The 18,835-nt window shown below is 35.3% G+C and overlaps 1 protein-coding gene and 1 non-coding gene across 6 annotated transcripts in view; one reads left to right on the top strand and one right to left on the bottom strand.

The window, feature by feature from the left end:
• Positions 1-18,835, bottom strand: part of LOC143224925 (caskin-2-like) — a 261,429-nt gene that overhangs the window by 144,902 nt on the left and 97,692 nt on the right. For all 5 annotated transcript variants that reach the window (XR_013013515.1, XM_076453402.1, XM_076453405.1 and 2 more), the window contains 4 exons: positions 7,939-8,036; positions 4,575-4,720; positions 4,117-4,212; positions 1,682-1,812 (listed from right to left, as the gene is read on the bottom strand). Coding sequence is in view for 4 of the 5 variants with exons in the window: in XM_076453402.1 (XP_076309517.1) it covers positions 1,682-1,812; positions 4,117-4,212; positions 4,575-4,720; positions 7,939-8,036 (471 nt within the window). In the remaining variant the exon portion in view is untranslated. The remainder of the gene's footprint in view (positions 1-1,681; positions 1,813-4,116; positions 4,213-4,574; positions 4,721-7,938; positions 8,037-18,835) is intronic.
• On the top strand, positions 3,725-3,845 carry TRNAL-CAA (transfer RNA leucine (anticodon CAA)). The gene is made up of 2 exons: positions 3,725-3,762; positions 3,800-3,845. It is a non-coding gene; the product is annotated as a tRNA-Leu (tRNA).

Genomic DNA, 18,835 nt, shown 5'->3' with positions numbered 1-18,835 from the left:
TAGGCCAGAAACTAGTTGTTGTTGTTTTCACTTACGACTCTGATAAATCAAACATAAAGCATAAAGTAGGCCAGAAACTAGTTGTTGTTGTTTTCACTTACGACTCTGATAAATCAAACATAAAGCATAAAGTAGGCCAGAAACTAGTTGTTGTTGTTTTCACTTAAGACTCTGATAAAGCAAACATAAAGCATAAAGTAGGCCAGAAACTAGTTGTTGTTGTTTTCACTTAAGACTCTGATAAATCAAACATAAAGCATAAAGTAGGCCAGAAACTCGTTGTTGTTGTTTTCACTTAAGACTCTGATAAATCAAACATAAAGCATAAAGTAGGCCAGAAACTCGTTGTTGTTGTTTTCACTTAAGACTCTGATAAATCAAACATAAAGCATAAAGTAGGCCAGAAACTAGTTGTTGTTGTTTTCACTTAAGACTCTGATAAAGCAAACATAAAGCATAAAGTAGGCCAGAAACTAGTTGTTGTTGTTTTCACTTACGACTCTGATAAATCAAACATAAAGCATAAAGTAGGCCAGAAACTAGTTGTTGTTGTTTTCACTTAAGACTCTGATAAATCAAACATAAAGCATAAAGTAGGCCAGAAACTAGTTGTTGTTGTTTTCACTTATCTCTGATAAAACGAACGTAAAAGTAGGATCGAAATTTGTTTATTTAAAACCTACACATTTTTTTTACGGACCTGAGTAGAACATTTATATATAGATATATGTGTTAAAGAAATATTGTCTTCTGCACCAGAGGTGAAGTTAACAAGAAAATCTATCAACCACATACCTAAATTAACTTAGGTTACGATATGACAAAGTAAAACGGACTCAAAACCTCACAGATGATAACCTTGGTTAATCACGTGATGACTCTAACCTGGCAGATCGGTTTGTAATCGTTTTTAAACAGCTATGTATATTCATACTATAAATAATGTTTATATTAATTGCTCGAACCTTTTTTTTCTACAGCACAAAAGCGGAACATTTCTTTACACGTGATCTAGAACTAACCAATAAATTTCTGTAACTAGTCAAATAACTTATTGCACTATCTAGTTTTTGTGTGTTTTTTTTTTGCAAGTAACTTCCATCGTTTTTCTTGCCGTAGAAGCAATGTTCGAGCTATTATCTCGTATACTGTAACTTACCTTTCATTCTATTAATATTTTAAAGTTTTTTCAGAGTCAGGTCCAAAGTAACCAGCGAGGGCGCTCTCTTTTTCTATTTTTAGTTTTTGTTGCCATTAGCATGAAGAAAACTCGTGACTTAAGGCTAAAACTACATTATTTCCACGACAAATAGTGAAGAACAGCATCTTATTCCTGAACTGGATTAACCTCCATAGCAAAATACAAAACGAACATCAAGTCTTTGGGCACTTCGCTTTTAATGGAGCACACCAGTGACCACAGCCTACAGGAGTGTCCGAAAAAATCTGAAACCACAAGTGATTTCCAGCCTTTTTTAATTTCAGATACGTGTCTGATTATGACGCTGTCAAAATAAGAAAAGGTCAGGTTATCCTGTTGTTAATACAAACTCGCTTCGCATTACAAGGGCAGCATGTGGAGCACCTTCTGTAAAACTATTTGGCATACTTATGGTATTACAGCTCCTTTAGTGAAACGTTAAAAAAAGTAAACACAAAAATATCTCTCTTCTCGTGATACCTAATAATGTCAAGATGTCCATTTCTAGCCGCTAGGTGAAGACAAGTGGTACGGTCATTGTCGACAGTGTCCTGGGGGCTCTCTTCAAGCAGCGAATGACACCTACCAGATTGGAGAAGAAGTTCAACCACCTGGAAAATCCACAATGTAAAGTTTATTTACTTTAAACTGAGGCCTCGCACTAATTTTTGCATTATGTCGAATAATAATAACACCACCAAAGTGAATGTATCAAATATTATCTTAAAACATATAACCAAACAAATTAGAATAGCTGAAGTAATTAAGCTTAATAACAAAAATGCGTCGTTGGCGATAATACCATGAACATAATGTGATTGAAATACTTTTATATACTCTTTGTGACAAGGTCTTAGGTGAACGAATAATTGTTTGTTTGTTTTTTGCATTTCGCGCAAAGCTACACGAAGGTCATCTGCGCTAGTTGTCCCTAATTTAGCAGTGTAAAACGACAGAGTAGGTAGGTAGTCATTACCACCCACCGACAACTCTTGGGCAACTATTTTGCCAACGAATAGTAGGACTGACCGAACATTATAACCCCCTATGGCTAAAAAGGCGAGCATGTTTGATGTGACGGAGATTCGAATCTCCGACCTTTAGATTGCGAGTCGAGCACCTGGCCATGACGAGTTAGTGTGATTGAAATACGATTATATATAATCTAAGTGAACGAATAAAAAATTCAGTATTAACGTAATAAAATAAGCCTAATGTTTTATGAGAAGTTTAATTGAAAGTTCCCCAACAAACTATATATAAATAAACTCGTTGGAAAATATACAAATTCATTATTTTCAGCATAACTCGGTACAAAATTCTGTAACACTGTACCCTCACAACAGTTCGAATTTCAATATCTCCGGCCAGTATTGTTGTTTATTATGATTATAACATTCTATAGAAACAGGGGTCAAGGATTCCTGAGACGTGTACCTTATTCCTCTAACAACAGTATAAGAAATATTGTTGTTCTATTAGTACAAGGCTGAACTACTTCTGCGGCGAAGAATCGAACTCCCAATTTTATAGTGTTAAGTCCGTAAACTTACCACTATCATCCCGCAGTGGATAAAATAATGTAAGACTTGTCCAAATGCTTAAAAGTATACATTTGAAAATTAACCTATAATACCGAAGCACGGTATATAATAACGAATTATAACAACTCTGTTGTTGTTGTTGTAATTACTGTTATTTACACCAATTATCTTTTAAACACTCGACGTTTACGATTCTATTAACATTATCATTAGCGATTTTTATAAACGAAGACAAAAATACAAATAGAAAACATGGATTTTATATATTCGATATTAATTTACCTAGATGGCACCACTGACAATTGCAAAACAAAAAGAGCAGAGTACATTTTTTGCTTCTTTTCGCAAGTTTCACTGTGTCGGTATTTGGGTATTGATGTTGTTAAATACCCAGGAGGGTCAGGTACATTTGACCTCTTCCTCCCTCCCGAACGATTATAGCGTCTGTCTTTACGGTTTTTTTTGTTGTTTTTTTAAGCTTTGGGACAGAGTAAAAGTATAACATCATACTCAGGCCCATTTCAGGGCTCAGTCCATGCATGGACGAACAAGAAGTTTTTTTTTATTTTATTATTTCTCTTGTGTTTTTTTTTCTTCATTTAATTTTTTTATATTTTTTTTGTATTTTCATATATATATATATTTTTGTATTTTTCTCCTTTTTCTCGATTGAGAGAATGCTACTACTACTTGTAGTAGCACAAACACACACACAAAAAAAGAAAGTAATAATAATTATTATTATTCAACACTTGAATAATAATTCAAAAAGAGAGAAAAAAATTAAAAAAAGAAAAGAATAATTATAATAATAAAAAGAAACAAGGACTAAGTGTCTAGTGCATAGTGGCCAGCTTGTGTTACATTTCTCACATTAAGTCATTTTTATGCCAATTCTTATTGAAATATTTTAGAGAATTATGCAAGTCTTTCAGATATTGTATCTATGTTTGCATACTTGTGGATAAATGTGGTTAATGTCAGGATGGCCGAGCGGTCTAAGGCGCCAGACTCAAGGTATAAAAACCTTCCGTTATTATAACGGTATTGCGTATTCTGGTCTCCGAATGGAGGCGTGGGTTCGAATCCCACTTCTGACAATACTTCTTTTCGCAGCGTGTACAAGTGGTGTGTTTTTGAATTTCGCGCGAAGATACACGAGGGCTAGCCGTCCCTAATTTAGCAGTGTAAGACTAGAGGGAAGGCAGTTAGTCATCACCACCCACCGCCAACTCTTGGGCGACTCTTTAACCAACGAATAGTGGGATTGATCATCACATTTATTACAATACCCTACGGCTAAAAGGGCGAGCATGTTTGGTCATAACAATGATAAAAAAAAAATACAGAAATTAAATGAATGTTACGAACCTTAAATTTACCAAATTCGCAGGCTAGATCTAGAGGCGTTCTATGTTCGTGATTCCGTTGACTTACGTTGGAGCCGTGGCTTAGTAACTTGTTAGCCTATGAGGTGATTAAAGAAACGAACAAAAATGTATCAGTGATTACAATAATATTTATTAAACAACAGTATAAAACTCCCTGCATATGAGTATAAATAGAAGATTAGGTATAAACTCTGTGCTGTTTATAAGATTATCATTTAAATGTTCACATTTTAAAATAACACATGCTGACTGGGTTGCTTTTTACAAGACTACATTCAAAATTTCTTGGATTGTACGTAAAACATACTGAATATAAAACAGCAAAAACCTCGGGTGGAATTATGAAGGGCAAAACATCATAATAAATGAAATGTAAACAGTTATTTTATTAAGTACTGGGCATGTCAACCAGCTTACAAAACTGTTACGTTTATTTACCACGTCCACGTGACCATGTTGACAGGCTAGGTGTAGGGGAGTCTCCTGGTGGTTTGCTTGTTCGTTAACAGACGAATTGTACTGAAGAAGTAGAGCGACTGGCTCCAGCTTTCCCTGCCATGCTGCATAATGGAGAGGTCTCATGCCTAGGAGTAGAAGTAAAACATGAACTTTAGTATTAACAAAAATTATAAATAAATAGGCCCGTTATATATAAAGAATACAGCGCTTATTGCAAGTCAAACTGCATCTCACAATACATCCCAACCCATTCACACAGTTACTGCTTTAACGATCCATCTCAACCCATTCACACAGTTACTGCTTTAACGATCCATCTCAACTCATTCACACAGTTACTGCTTTAACGATACATCTCAACACATTCACACAGTTACTGCTTTAACGATACATTTCAACCCATTCACACAGTTACTCCTTTAACGATACATCTCAACACATTCACACAGTTACTGCTTTGACGATACATCTCAACACATTCACACAGTTACTGCTTTGACGATACATCTCAACACATTCACACAGTTACTGCTTTAACGATACATCTCAACACATTCACACAGTTACTGCTTTAACGATACATCTCAACACATTCACACAGTTACTCCTTTAACGATACATCTCAACACATTCACACAGTTACTGCTTTAACGATACATCTCAACACATTCACACAGTTACTGCTTTAACGATGCATCTCAACACATTCACACAGTTACTCCTTTAACGATACATCTCAACACATTCACACAGTTACTCCTTTAACGATCCATCTCAACACATTCACACAGTTACTGCTTTAACGATACATCGCAACACATTCACACAGTTACTTATTTAACAATACATCTTTAACATGAAATAAGAAAGATTGACCTTTCAAAAGAGCTGGGTTATAGGATTTTCATTCATTTCTATCAACACTTCTTGATAGGACATTCATCCACAGGACATTCACGCAGAAACTCTTTAAACAATAAATCTTTAACACCTTTAAATATTCTTTTAATAATACACCCACGACATTCACGCAAATACTCTTTTAATAACAGTTCTTTAACACCTTTAGTCATTATTTTAATAAAAAACCTAAAACATTCATCCAGATACACTATTAACATAAACAGATTGAAACGAACTGGGAAGCCACCACTTCGTCGACATAAAAAATATTTCTATAGTGGGTTAATAATGTTGTAATGGTGTCACGTCTTTTAACAGCTGGCGAAAAACGATTATCATTAAGTGTTTTTCTTATAATGATTTAAGTTAGGCCTATTATATTTTTTGTGTACAACATTTTTAATCTAGTGCCTTAGGGAGTTTTACAAACTAGAAGAAAATATTATAATATTATTTCAATCACACTATATTCGTCATATATATATATCTCTTGGCGGGCGACACGTTTCGCTCAATCCAGAGCTTTTCAAGCTGGCCGAGATACAAGAATCAATGTATACTGAGGGCATTGCTGATGTGAACCATTCATGCAAACTGGTAAAGCATAATCACAATTAATTAAAATTATTATAAACATTATGTTTTGAACACCACATTTTAATCGAGTCCTTTAAAGATTTTGAAGCATTAAAAGGGTATAATATTAGTATACTGACCACTATTGTGTTCTTTCTATTCTAGCCTGCCTTAGTAATTCTAGTATTGAACGAAACACATTGTCGGCAATGGACATGACGAATATGGTGTGATTAAAATACTATTATCATATACTCTCCCCGAGACTAAATTAAGAATGCAGTGTTCATATAATAGGCATACCATAATGTCTCATGGCAAGTATAATTAGCTAACAACGTTGGTGAACAATAACCTGAACCCGTTTTAAAACTGTGAGTTTCTTCAAATTGAGTTATATTTCAAAACGTTTAAGTCCAAACAAATAATAAAAACTGCAAAAAGTAAGTGTTTTCTAGGGATGTCAATGCCAAAAAAGTACAGAAATAAGGTAGGGGTGAATACACAAATAAGGTAGGGGTGAATACACGAAACCAAACAACTTTTTCTACGAATAACTTCTGTCTATAAATCGATGTTGAATTCCTGTCAGTTGCTTGAATTCAGGTTTGAATAAAATAATTTAAACTGAATGGTGCTATACATTGTAACAGTGCTAATAACCGTACAGGATTTACTCAGTAGTTGGTGACTACTTATCTAATGATTCTTGTCCGGTTTTGTGTATTGACCCCTACTTTATTTTTGTACTTCTTGTTCCCATATCACACTAACTTTTTGCAAATTTCTTTTTATTACTTGTTTTCCATCTTTCTTTCTTTTTTAAAGAATTTCATTGAAGTAGATTGATGAATGAGTACTTTTATAATTCAGTAGTAATGTACATTGTTAATATCACTGGGGCCAGTGAAGCTGTAATGGTTCCTACAAGATGATACAAATACCCCAGAGCACTGGACTAATGTCAAAGGAGGACATTTACAAAATACACGCTTTCCAATTTCACTCCAACTCACTGCATGTGCATAGAATCCACTCCACCACATACTAGAGTCATATCAATTAAAGGGATGGACATCAGTAACATGTACACAGATCTGTCAGTTGCATAAATATTTGATATCCTTGATATCTTTAATATTAACTTTGATCATTTATTTTACTGAAACTTTTGGCATATATCATACTTGTGAATAAAGTCACAAACGGTCGTTAGATCAGAACAATTTGTACTCCCATCTATCGACCAGAAATGAAACTGTTATTTATAAAACATGAAAAGAGCATACGCTTATAAACTGAACTCAATGCTAAGTAGTTGTTTTCCTTTTTTCTTTACCACTTTCCCGCAAAAACACGTGTGGTAGAAAAACATAATAATATTCTTCTTAAACAAACTCTAAAACACCACACCCGACAATAGCAATTAGGTGCACAAATAAGGCTATAACTCAACGTCAACAGTTATGTGTAAGCATGATGGAGAAACAGATTGACTGCGTCAGCTTTTTTCTTTCTCTGCTCATCCATACATAACAAGTACTACCGTGCTTAGTGAGTATTACTTAGCTGCCACGATATAAACTATTTTGTTTAATAGAACATCATTTCCTAAACAGTAATCATTTGTGGTTTTGGACAATGCTTCCAATAAATTATCTAAATATAACGTACTCTTAGCGGTTTACATAAAACATACTAGAAGATATAAATTGAATTTATCGTTTCTATTTCTCAACGTGAAACAAAAACTCCCTTAGTTAAATATTTATTATAATACAGCGATAAATATATCTATGTAGCTAGTGGTATTTAAAACAGTTCTTGTTTTTCATTCTTGTAGTTATAATAAAATACAATTCACCTTTGTTGTCCTTAATATCCACGTGAGCTCCATTTTCCAGAAGGAGTTGCATAATTGCAGTTTCACCCATCAGCGCCGCCTGATGAAGACCCGACATACTACAACAAATGGTAACTGTTAGAGGACATTCTCAGTTTTATTTTAAGATCTTAATCATAGTTTCAACCGCAACAAACTAGGCGTAAAGCTTAAATACTTTTTATATGTAAAAGATACAGTACAGAATATTTTACAGTTTAAAATAGCGTCGAACAGAAAACCTTTTCATTTGTTTGTTGTTGTTGATTTTTTGTGTGTGTAAGTATCTGTTGAGGCTTTTGAACAAAGTCATTGGTCTTTCACGTTACTAGAATAATAGAATGAAAACAAAGAACCCTTATGCAGGAAAATAAGCGGAACAAAAACGAATTCGTTATTTCCTCTTTTGATGAGTTTCAGCACGTAAATAGTTTGAGAATGAAAGAAACAAAATATCTTTGAAGAAAAGGCCTGCCTCAAGTCTGCGTTTGTCCATAGAGCTGTAAAACGTTCTAAAATGAGACTTCAACGAGAACTGACACTCTGCATCCACCCAATATACTAACGCCATCTTTTAGCTGTTCAGTTTAAAATACGGAACTCTTTTATTATTATTATTATTAAGCCATTATTTCAAAGAAGGAAGCTTCCTAGTCATTTCACATTGCCCAACGCTAGTACAGCGGTAAACCTACGAAATTACGACGCTAAAATCAGGGGTTCGATTTTCCTCGATGGGCTCAGTAGGTAGCCCGATGTGGCTTTGCTATAAGAAAAACACACACACATTTCACATTGCCATGTGCTCTACCATCAGTGACACCCCCGAAACTTGTCATCATATATTTGGTTGTGAGCCATTACTATTATTTTTATAAAAAAATAAAGAAAAAATTCGAATGTTACCACGAGATGTTTCCACCAATAATATCCCGCCTTGTAAACAAGCATTTATTGGCACAGAATTTTATATTTCTACGACTACATACAAGTTTAAATAGCACATTTTAAGACATTATATAAATCTTAACATTGAAAACAAAATTGCTACCTTTTAATGGAATTTTACACTCTGAAAAACGTTCTTGCGGATAATTCTTTCAATGGAAATAAAAAGTAATCATAATTTTGCAGAACCTTAACATCTTTTAAATCATTAACAGATTAACAGCTAGCAGATAATCCGGTTTACTGATACACCGTTTTGTCAGTTTCAGTTACGACTCCCCAAAATAATATTTTCTACGTTCAACTTTTTTTCGCTCCAGACTACGATGATTCTATCTCAATGGTCTTATGTTGTTTATATTTTAAATTTTTAATGTCATTCTTAGATTTTTTTATTTAAATGTTGCTGCATTGTTCTTCTACTACAGTACCAAAAATAGCTGTTTACAAACACATAACAACGCCTACAGTTATTTTTACAGACTGGCATATGTTGGTTAATGAGCCGCGGGTCAGAGGTCAAAGGTTCGAACCTCAAGTACGCTGCTGAATGTGCTTCAAATTTTTAGATATGCGGTTAAAAGTTGAACGTTGTCTACTGGTTACCTTTTTTCTGGTCACCAAATGTAAATTAGGGATGGCCTTACCTGATCTTTAACCTGTATGTCGTCATTCAGGTTGAAAATATCGATATCCCAAATCATTATGGTATGAATATACATGAAACATATAGAAATAGAATACATATATATCTATATACATGTGGAGAGTGAGACAGCAATAAAATCTAGTGTCAAATTTAAAAACAAAATAAAAAATTGTTACCGACCATATAATTCTGTACAAGTTTAAAATAAATAAACGTACGTTACATATAAAAATTCAGCCACACTGAATCACGTTATGTTCAAACATACTTATTACATTTAAATTTATATCTGACACGATACTTTATATACAACAGTTGGTGTTATTTTAAATCCATTGTGAAATAAGCATTAAAATTCTCGCCCAGCGGCCGAATTTCCACTTGGACACCTCTAATAATAGACATCTTTGTAACGATAAACTACATAGGAGATTACATTTTATTTTAAATTAAAACACCGAACTGGAAAGTTCCAATTTAAACCACTAATGTTACTTTATAAACATAATAAACAAAGTGTTTTTTGTTTGTCCATGACCTCCGTGTATTGAAACACCTCGTTGTTTATTCTAGTGTATGTATACGTTCCCTTGTTGTTGTTTTTTTTACACATTAGACTCAAACGAAGATTCAACAATCTCTACAACGGTGTACTGTTTTAATCACAATAATGACAGTATATCACTCTAGTGAACCAAGTTCATTGTCATACACGTGATAGCTTGCCCGAAGCTCTTGTGATAAGTACCATTCATTGTTCATACAGAGGGCACTCCACGCCCATTACACTGGTGCGACCTCTGGTGAACAGAAACGTATGCGTGTGGGAAATATCAATTTTGGTATTCATGTGTGAGAAGATTTCATTATTTAAGAGCTTTATCATTTCTTCCTGTCCTGCGAGGTGTTACACCAGATAATTTCCACTGTGAAACATGGGCAGCAGTCTATAATTAACGATTTAAAATATAGTACAATACCCATCACAACTGCAATGTTCTTGAACCCTGAGGTATCTTACAAAAAAAAACGTTTATAAGCGAGAAAAAAATGCTTATTTCCGGGATGTTTTTTTTTTATTCAGGTATCTGTTCGATGTTACAAAAACACAAGAAATATCCTAAAGAAGATGAACAAATGGAACAAAATTTTCAGTAAGTTACAAAAACGGAAATCATAACCAAAACTTCTTACTCATGTAAATAAACAAATACACACGTCAAGATACATGACCGTTATGTTATAAAAATACACAGAAAATACGATTAAATATATCAAATTAGTCACTGAATTGGACAAACGCTAATTTGGCTGTATTTGAAATTAATTAGACGTAAAAAACAAACACACAGACTGACAAAGGGATATATAACAAGCGCTCATTGCTCATGCTACTAAACATTCATACAGTTATAATAATGGACAAATTATCGTCCATTCCCTAATACACTTTTTAAAGTTCACCCCAGTCTGTTTCTTAAAGCACTTCGAAAAGTTCACTCAAGTGTTTTTCTAATATGTATAAATTCATTTCAGGCTGTTTCTTAACCCTTTTCAAAATTTTCTGACCAGTTTGTTTTTCATGGCGCAAAATGTAGAACAATCTTTTGACCCAAGTAACAAAATTTATTTCATGATTTTCAAACATCTTTCATTAATTGCCCAATTAAGATGTTTCAAAACTGGGTCAAAGCGCGAAAAGACGTTTTAACCGCTCAAAATCAAATTTCCACGATATAAAGATTTTAACCATCTTCAGAAAGTAATACCAACTATCAACAGTATAGTGATAAAACAACAACAACATAATACTACACGTTAAAGAGAATATTTGGCTACTAGTAGAGACTCGCAAAACATTTGCGATCAAATCAGTATTTTTATTAGAATATCACTCCACTAAGTACAGGATATCCTATCAACATTAGATATTTTTCCATCAACTTTGATAAGTTTTTAATGGACAGGTCAGAGAATCAAGGTTCAGGTTTGGTTGTCCTTAATTTAAGACTTCTAACAAGATGGGAGGTCAACCAGTCAACAGCGCTAACCGTTTATCCACTCTTAACCCAGTTGCAGAATTGGCTATAATAGATACAACTTATTGTGTTCATTGGCTTACCAAGGTATACGAACTAGGGACCTTCTAAACCAGGCTGTCTACTTGGCCATTCTAGGCCTTCGAGTGAATAAATACTTAATCAGCAAATAAGATGCTACAGACATTTGTGAAAACATCTGTTTTAAACACCTTGGCACTTTTAAAAGTTTATTAAAACTTACACATACATTCATAGTATTTCCTTTAACACAAGTATTCCCTTTCTTATATACAAGATAAAATAAAACTAGGATGATTTTTCAGTGTTTAATTAACAAATCCCCGTCACACCAAACATGCTCGCCCTTTCAGCCGTGGGGACGTTATAATGTACAGTCAATCCCACTTTTCGTTTGTTTGTTTTCTTAATTTCAGGCGAACCTACTCGAGGGCTATCTGGGCTAGCCGTCCCTAATTCAGCAGTGTAAGACTAGAGGGAAGGCAGCTAGTCATCACCACCCACTGCCAACTCTTGGGCGACTCTTTTACTAACGAATAGTGGGATTGACCGTCACATTATAACGTACCCACGGCTGAGAGGGAGAGCATGTTTGGTGCGACGGGGAATCGAATCCGCGACCCTCAGATTACGAGTCGAACGCCTTAACCCACCTGGCCATGCCGGGGCCTGAAGATATCGGAATCTCATATGTCTGTGATTCTTATACAACTACATATGAACGTCTAAACTGATTTATCTGTTGAAATGTTAAATAATTAAGATTCCTTATTGAAAATATTTTCCTGGACATTTCTCCCATCCTCCACGAAGACTATAAATAAGACTAAACCTTAAAGGCATAAACAATTAAAACCTAATCAGAGAGACTGCATGCCCCACCACTCCATTTCGACATGGTATGCGTTTGTATTGGATAACGTCATATTTTACCTTCGTAAACTCAGAAAATCCTCCTGAGATCAATGATCCGGGTCGTGTTTTTTCCTATGCTACAAAATCTGGTACATATTCCGACCACACTTTACAGTTATTAACCGAAAACCACGAAAATGTCCTACCTCCCAGATATATATATAAAAAAAAATGATTCAAAGTGATCCAGAAATCGGATCTGGACCAAATCTGGTGAGGACTGTTCCATACAGACTTCCTATTTTTTGTAGAATTTTCGTGCACATCGGCCATCAGTTTTCGAGATACGCGCGTGGAAATACGTACATATATACAGACCCGATTGGCAGGGGTAAACTTCAGAAGCAACGCTATATTCGTATTAAGTTAAATATATTAAATACCAGATGGAGCTACTATCATCAAACATAATTATTTGATTGGATCTAGTACTTTTAATGATGTACTTATGATCATCTCTTAGAGAGGAAACGTTGTATTGAAACTAGATGTACTTCCGCAGGCCCCCCGAAAGTGTTCTGTTTCAAGAGTAAGAAAAACCAAATCTAATAATAACAAATATATTTATTGTTTGTTTTCGAAGTTCTAATTCATGCTGTGTTGTAGCCTATAGAGTACATAATTCTTCTCGTGATTCATGAAATGCGCACGTTTTACTGACGTCACAACAGTACAAATTTCAATATTAAGCCTACATTATGTAACGTCATTTTATGTCTACTGACCGATTGAGACACAGACACACTACTGTACAGTGCTGTGACAGGTTAAAACAGGTGACACCGAAAGAGGGCCGAAAGTCGGAGAAATTATCCATAAACAACAGTTTCAGAAGTTCACAAACGAGAGTAGGTTCAAAAGAACACATTCTGCATGCATGAATGTTGAACTTTTTACTGGTCGGTTTCACATACTGTATCTAACACTTTAATTCAACCGCTTAAACAAACAAGTATCACTGCGTATTTCCATGACAACTGGAAGTGACCTGCCTTCGACTGGTGACAATCTTCTTAACCAACAACTGGAATTAAATCTACTGATATATTGCTCAAAATGCAGCGTACTCGCCATCTTAGATGATATTGGTATAAAGAGTTTCTAAAACGAGATCCACAATGTTTCTGAAGTTAGTCGACAATATAATTTGTGGAAGGATACAACCCAATCTTGGTCTGAGGAAACTGAAATCATACAATTATACAAAAATGACTTTACGAGAGGAATAAAAATTAATTAAAATAACCACAAAACTAGCTTTTAATTTCACGATTATTTTATACTGACAACCTAAATTACAATTATACCGTTAATTGTAAGCCTGAAAGAGGCTGAAAAGTCCTCGAAACCGAAATCTGGCATCCGAATTTGTGTCGCTAGCCGTCTTTGTGATCCTGAAGATGACATTTTTAAAATTGTCTTCAAACCCTCACTCACAATGTAGTGGGACCTAACTGTACACACCTGCTCGGGTAACATGGCCAGGTATCATAAGAGGTTTATTTTTTCCATATGTACCCCCTTTAGGATTGCTACAGAAATGAGGATAATAGAGGAGCATGAATGATACATTAGGGACTATATGAATCATGGGTGGTTTGAACCCCACAACGGAGCGCGGGTATTTTATGTTGCTGTTAACATACATACTGTTGAATAAAATGAGTAGAGTTAAGAGAAGGCATTAATACGTATATACTTTATGTATCGCTACAAGACACACCATCAATGTTGTTGTTACCACTACTATAGTTTTGAAAGTAAAATTGAATTGTTGTTTGTACACCAAACTAGGAAAATTCTAACAAACAACCTCCTCCTAGTGGTACAGTAGCATGTATATGGATTTATAACAACGCTAGAAACCGGGTTTCTGTACCCGTGGTGAGCAAAGCACAGGTAGCTTTTTGTGTAGCTTTGCGGTTAACTTTAAAAACAAACAAACTAATAAGCAACAGTTTTAGTGAACACAATAAGATACTGCAATTAATTAGCTCAAAACATCTGAAAACCTCAGTGATAATCAGACATTATAAGAACAGTCGCGCACGTTTAATTAAATGATATTAATTTAGTAGGCGAAACCTTAATATCTCTTTATTAGTTTGTTATTCATGCCGAGCATGACCTGTAGTTAGCGTGCTGGGCTGCGTATCCAAAGGTTCAAGGTAATACCGTTGAAAACGTTTCGTAATTTCAGTCTGAGCATTATAAGAATGGTGTTTATATGCTTATCATTTTCAAAGAGCTGAACATACGTGGCAGCAAGTGCTGTTGACTGGATGTCTTTTCTCTGATCAATATTTCAAAATTACGGACAACAATACTTAAACTCGAGAGGTTCTCTAACCTGTCCGCTTTTTCAATATGCAGATAAGGTGCTATTTAGGTTCTAAATACTGCAGTGATTATAGTGTGTTATTATTACGACACAATTCATTTATGTTCTTCTTATATTAATTACCTTGTTTGGTTTGTTTGGAATTTCGCGCAAAATTACACGAGGGCTATGCTGCGCTAACCGTCCCTAGTTTAGCAGTATAAGACTAGAGGGAAGGCAGCTAGTCATCACCACCCACCGCCAACTCATGGGCTATTCTTTTACTAACGAATAGTGGGATCGACTGTCACATTATAATGCCCCCCACGGCTGAAAAGGCGAACATATTTAGTGTGACGAGGATTCAAACCCGTGATCCTCAGATTACGAGACGAGTGCCTTGACCACCTGGCCCTGCTGGAGCTTTATTGCCTCCTATTCTTTCTCTTTCTTTTTCTAGGTCATTACTGAAATGAATGAAGTGTGCTCGTTTGTCTTGAATTTCGCGCAAAGCTACTCGAGGGCTATCTGCGCTAGCCGTCACTAATTTAGCAGTGTAAGACTAGAAGAAAGGCAGCTAGTTATCATCACCCACCGCCAACTCTTGGGATACTCTTTTACCAACGAATAGTGGAATAACGCCCCCACAGATGAAAGGGCGAGCATGTTAGCGATGGGGATTCGAACCCGCGACCCTCGGATTATGAGTCGAATGCCTTAACCCACCTGGCCATGTAAGTCCGAATGAAGTGTGACCGAAGGCAACAATGTTATGTATTTTTCATGTTGTTTTTCACATTTGTAGTACATACTGGAGGGATTTACACATTGTAATAAAAGTTTGGAGAAAAAAATAATTTATACTCCATATATGTATATATATATATATATATATAATTGTCCTAATATTTTAACCAACGTTTCGCCTTTGCGGCTGTCTCAGGGTTATGTATCTTAACCCCGATATACTAAAATAAAAACTAAAATAATTGTACATATCTGGAGTGTTATGGTTTGTTATTTTAATCTCGCACAAAACTACGCTAGCCGTCCCTAACTTAGCAGTTTAAGATTAGGGGAAGGCAGCCAGCCATCACTACCTTCTACCAACTCTTGGTCTACTCTTTTACCAGTGACTAGTGAAATTGACCGTAACATTTTAACGTCCTCAGGGATGAAAGATGAGCATGTTTGATAAGACAGAGATTCGAATACGTGGCCCTTAGATTACGAGTTCAGCGCCCTAACCACCTGGACATTCCAAGCCGAATGTAAAGGTAGTTGTTTTTTTTCGAAGCCTTCTATCACAATATTATATAATCAAAAATATTGCATCGCTTTATTTATATTCAGCTCCTAAACGTATCGTGACTCAGTGATTAGCGTGTTTGGCTTGTGAATCAGAGAGTTCAAGGTGAGCCGTCCGCTGTCCAAGCAAACGTGCTTCACACTTTGGGGCCGTTGAAGAATGAAGATCAAATCTCACTATTTCGTCACACAAAAATAGTTCAACACTTGGCAGTGAGTATTCTATATTGCTGCCTTTCCTCAGGGTAATCAGTTCAAATTAGGGACGGTTATTAGCAGATGGTCATTTGTGTAGCTTTGCGCGAATTCTCAAATAAATCCAAATCAACGTTTTCTTTTTCAATGATATAAAATAAAAGATTTTTTTCCACATGCCCATTTGTTTGTGGCTTTTAATCATTAATTTTTAGCATTTATTTGATATTTTTCTAGAATCGAGTCCTTAAAAAACAAACAAAAACACTAAAACGTTAATAAATGTTCCAACAACTCCAGAACGAGCGAGAATTCAACAAGTTAACAACCCAACAAATCTAGAATCAGCGAGACCTCAACACGTTAACAACCCAATAACTCCAGAATCAGCGAGACCTCAGCAAGTTAACAGCTTGGGTATGAACAAACTTAATGCAATGCTTTGATCTGTTACCATATAAAAACGTTTTATAAGAATCCTGCCACCTTCAACTTTTGCCTTTTGCTGACACTTTGTGTCTCACCTATTGTGTATAACGTCAGTTAAAAATTTGGGTTTGATTGGCTGTTGCTGATTTAGCGCAAAGTTGCAATATGGGTTATCCGCGCTCTGTCCATCGTTATAAGTTTACTGTTGCACCCTAGTGGTTCAAGAGTAAATTGTATCTCTTATAACCATAAGAATTAGAATCCAATACCCACGGTGGGTACAATGTGGATAGCCCATTGTTTAGCTTGGCGCATAGAAACAAACAAACCCATAACAATCTAAAAACCGCCTAACCACGCACAGATGTTACTGGGAAGAGCAGAAAAGGAGGCACCCTGCTGGAAAGCGTCACGTGCAGCAAATCTCCTACGATAAGGTTCAGCCTGACCAAACTCTCGTGCTCTAATAAACTATATGTAATTAGAAAGAAAAAAAACTAGCATCACAAAGCCTAAATCCACAAGAGGGAGTGGTCAGTTCAGACAACATACAACTCCAACAAGACTCTTATCTTGTTTTTTTAAAGTAAAAAAATACACATATCATTACAACTTGTCTAAGCTGCACGAAAGATTTTTTTTTCTCTACGCAGTGAACAGAGAATTCATCCGGAACACGAACATGACTGAAAAGTTGGACGCTGCATCATAAATAGCCGAGATTAATGTTGTTGTTATTCACGTTACATCGAAAATGTATCTTCCCAAACTAACACTAAATGGGAGGAGCTTAGAAATTCACGATGTTTCGGTTGTATCGAAACCAAATTTAGAAAATGTACTGAAACAAACAAATAAAAAAGGCCTACGACAGCAGCTACAACTGTACCTACAACTTACATATACAATTACACTTTCGTCTCTTCTTTAATTATTTATTTATTTCTCAGTCAACTACAACCTAAGACACCATAATCTTAAGCCCCCCAGTGGCATATCAGTGGAATTACAACGCTAGAAACGGGGTTTCGATATCGGCAGTGGACAGAGCACAGATAGCCCACTACGTAGCTTTGTGCGTAACTTCAACCAAACAATTATTTAAAAAATATGTACACTATATATTTTTATCAAACGATAGACATTAGTATTATATGACCGAAAAAAAAAAGACTGCCAATGATTTTATAATAATTTACATTTTATAATTTTCACCCATATAAACAGGTTAAGGGTACAAATAGGTTAATGTTGGCAATCACTAAATATGTCATTGTAGGGACATGTATAGTTCATGTAAAAAATCAATGATTAAGTGACTGTGGGTTATTCTGGAAACATCTATAGCCTGTTATACGAAATGACCAAGATTTGACTGTGGGTTATTCTGGAAACATCTATAGTCTGTTATACGAAATCACCAAGATGTGACTGTGGTTTATTCTAAAAACATCTAAAGTCTGTTATACGAAATCACCAAGATGTGACTGTGGGTTACTCTGGAAACATCTAAAGTCTGTTATACGAAATCACCAAGATGTGACTGTGGTTTATTCTAAAAACATCTAAAGTCTGTTATACGAAATCACCAAGATGTGACTGTGGTTTATTCTAAAAACATCTAAAGTCTGTTATACGAAATCACCAAGATGTGACTGTGGGTTATTCTAGAAACATATATAGCCTATTATACAAAATTACCAAAATGTGACTGTGGGTTACTCTGGAAACATCTATAGCCTGTTATACGAAATTACCAAGATGTGACTGTGGGTTACTCTGGAAACATCTATAGCCTGTTATACGAAATCACCAAGATGTGACTGTGGATTATTCTGGAAACACCCAGGAGCTGTTACACGGAATTATACAGAGATGTGACTGTGAGTTATTCCGGAAGCATCTAGAAGCTGTTATACGGAATTACCAAGATGTGACTGTGGGCTATTCTGGAAACACATAACCAGAAAACGCAAAAGTACGTAACGAACAAGTCAAAAGAAACACTTTCAAAGCAGATAAGGCAGACTTCTTTGGACTCAAATTTAACGAGTT

Source organism: Tachypleus tridentatus, chromosome 9 (assembly GCF_004210375.1).
Source record: "Tachypleus tridentatus isolate NWPU-2018 chromosome 9, ASM421037v1, whole genome shotgun sequence".
NCBI classification, from domain to species: Eukaryota; Metazoa; Arthropoda; class Merostomata; order Xiphosura; family Limulidae; genus Tachypleus; species Tachypleus tridentatus.
Note: the sequence above shows the minus strand (reverse complement) of the source record. Positions and strands in the feature narration are given on the sequence as shown.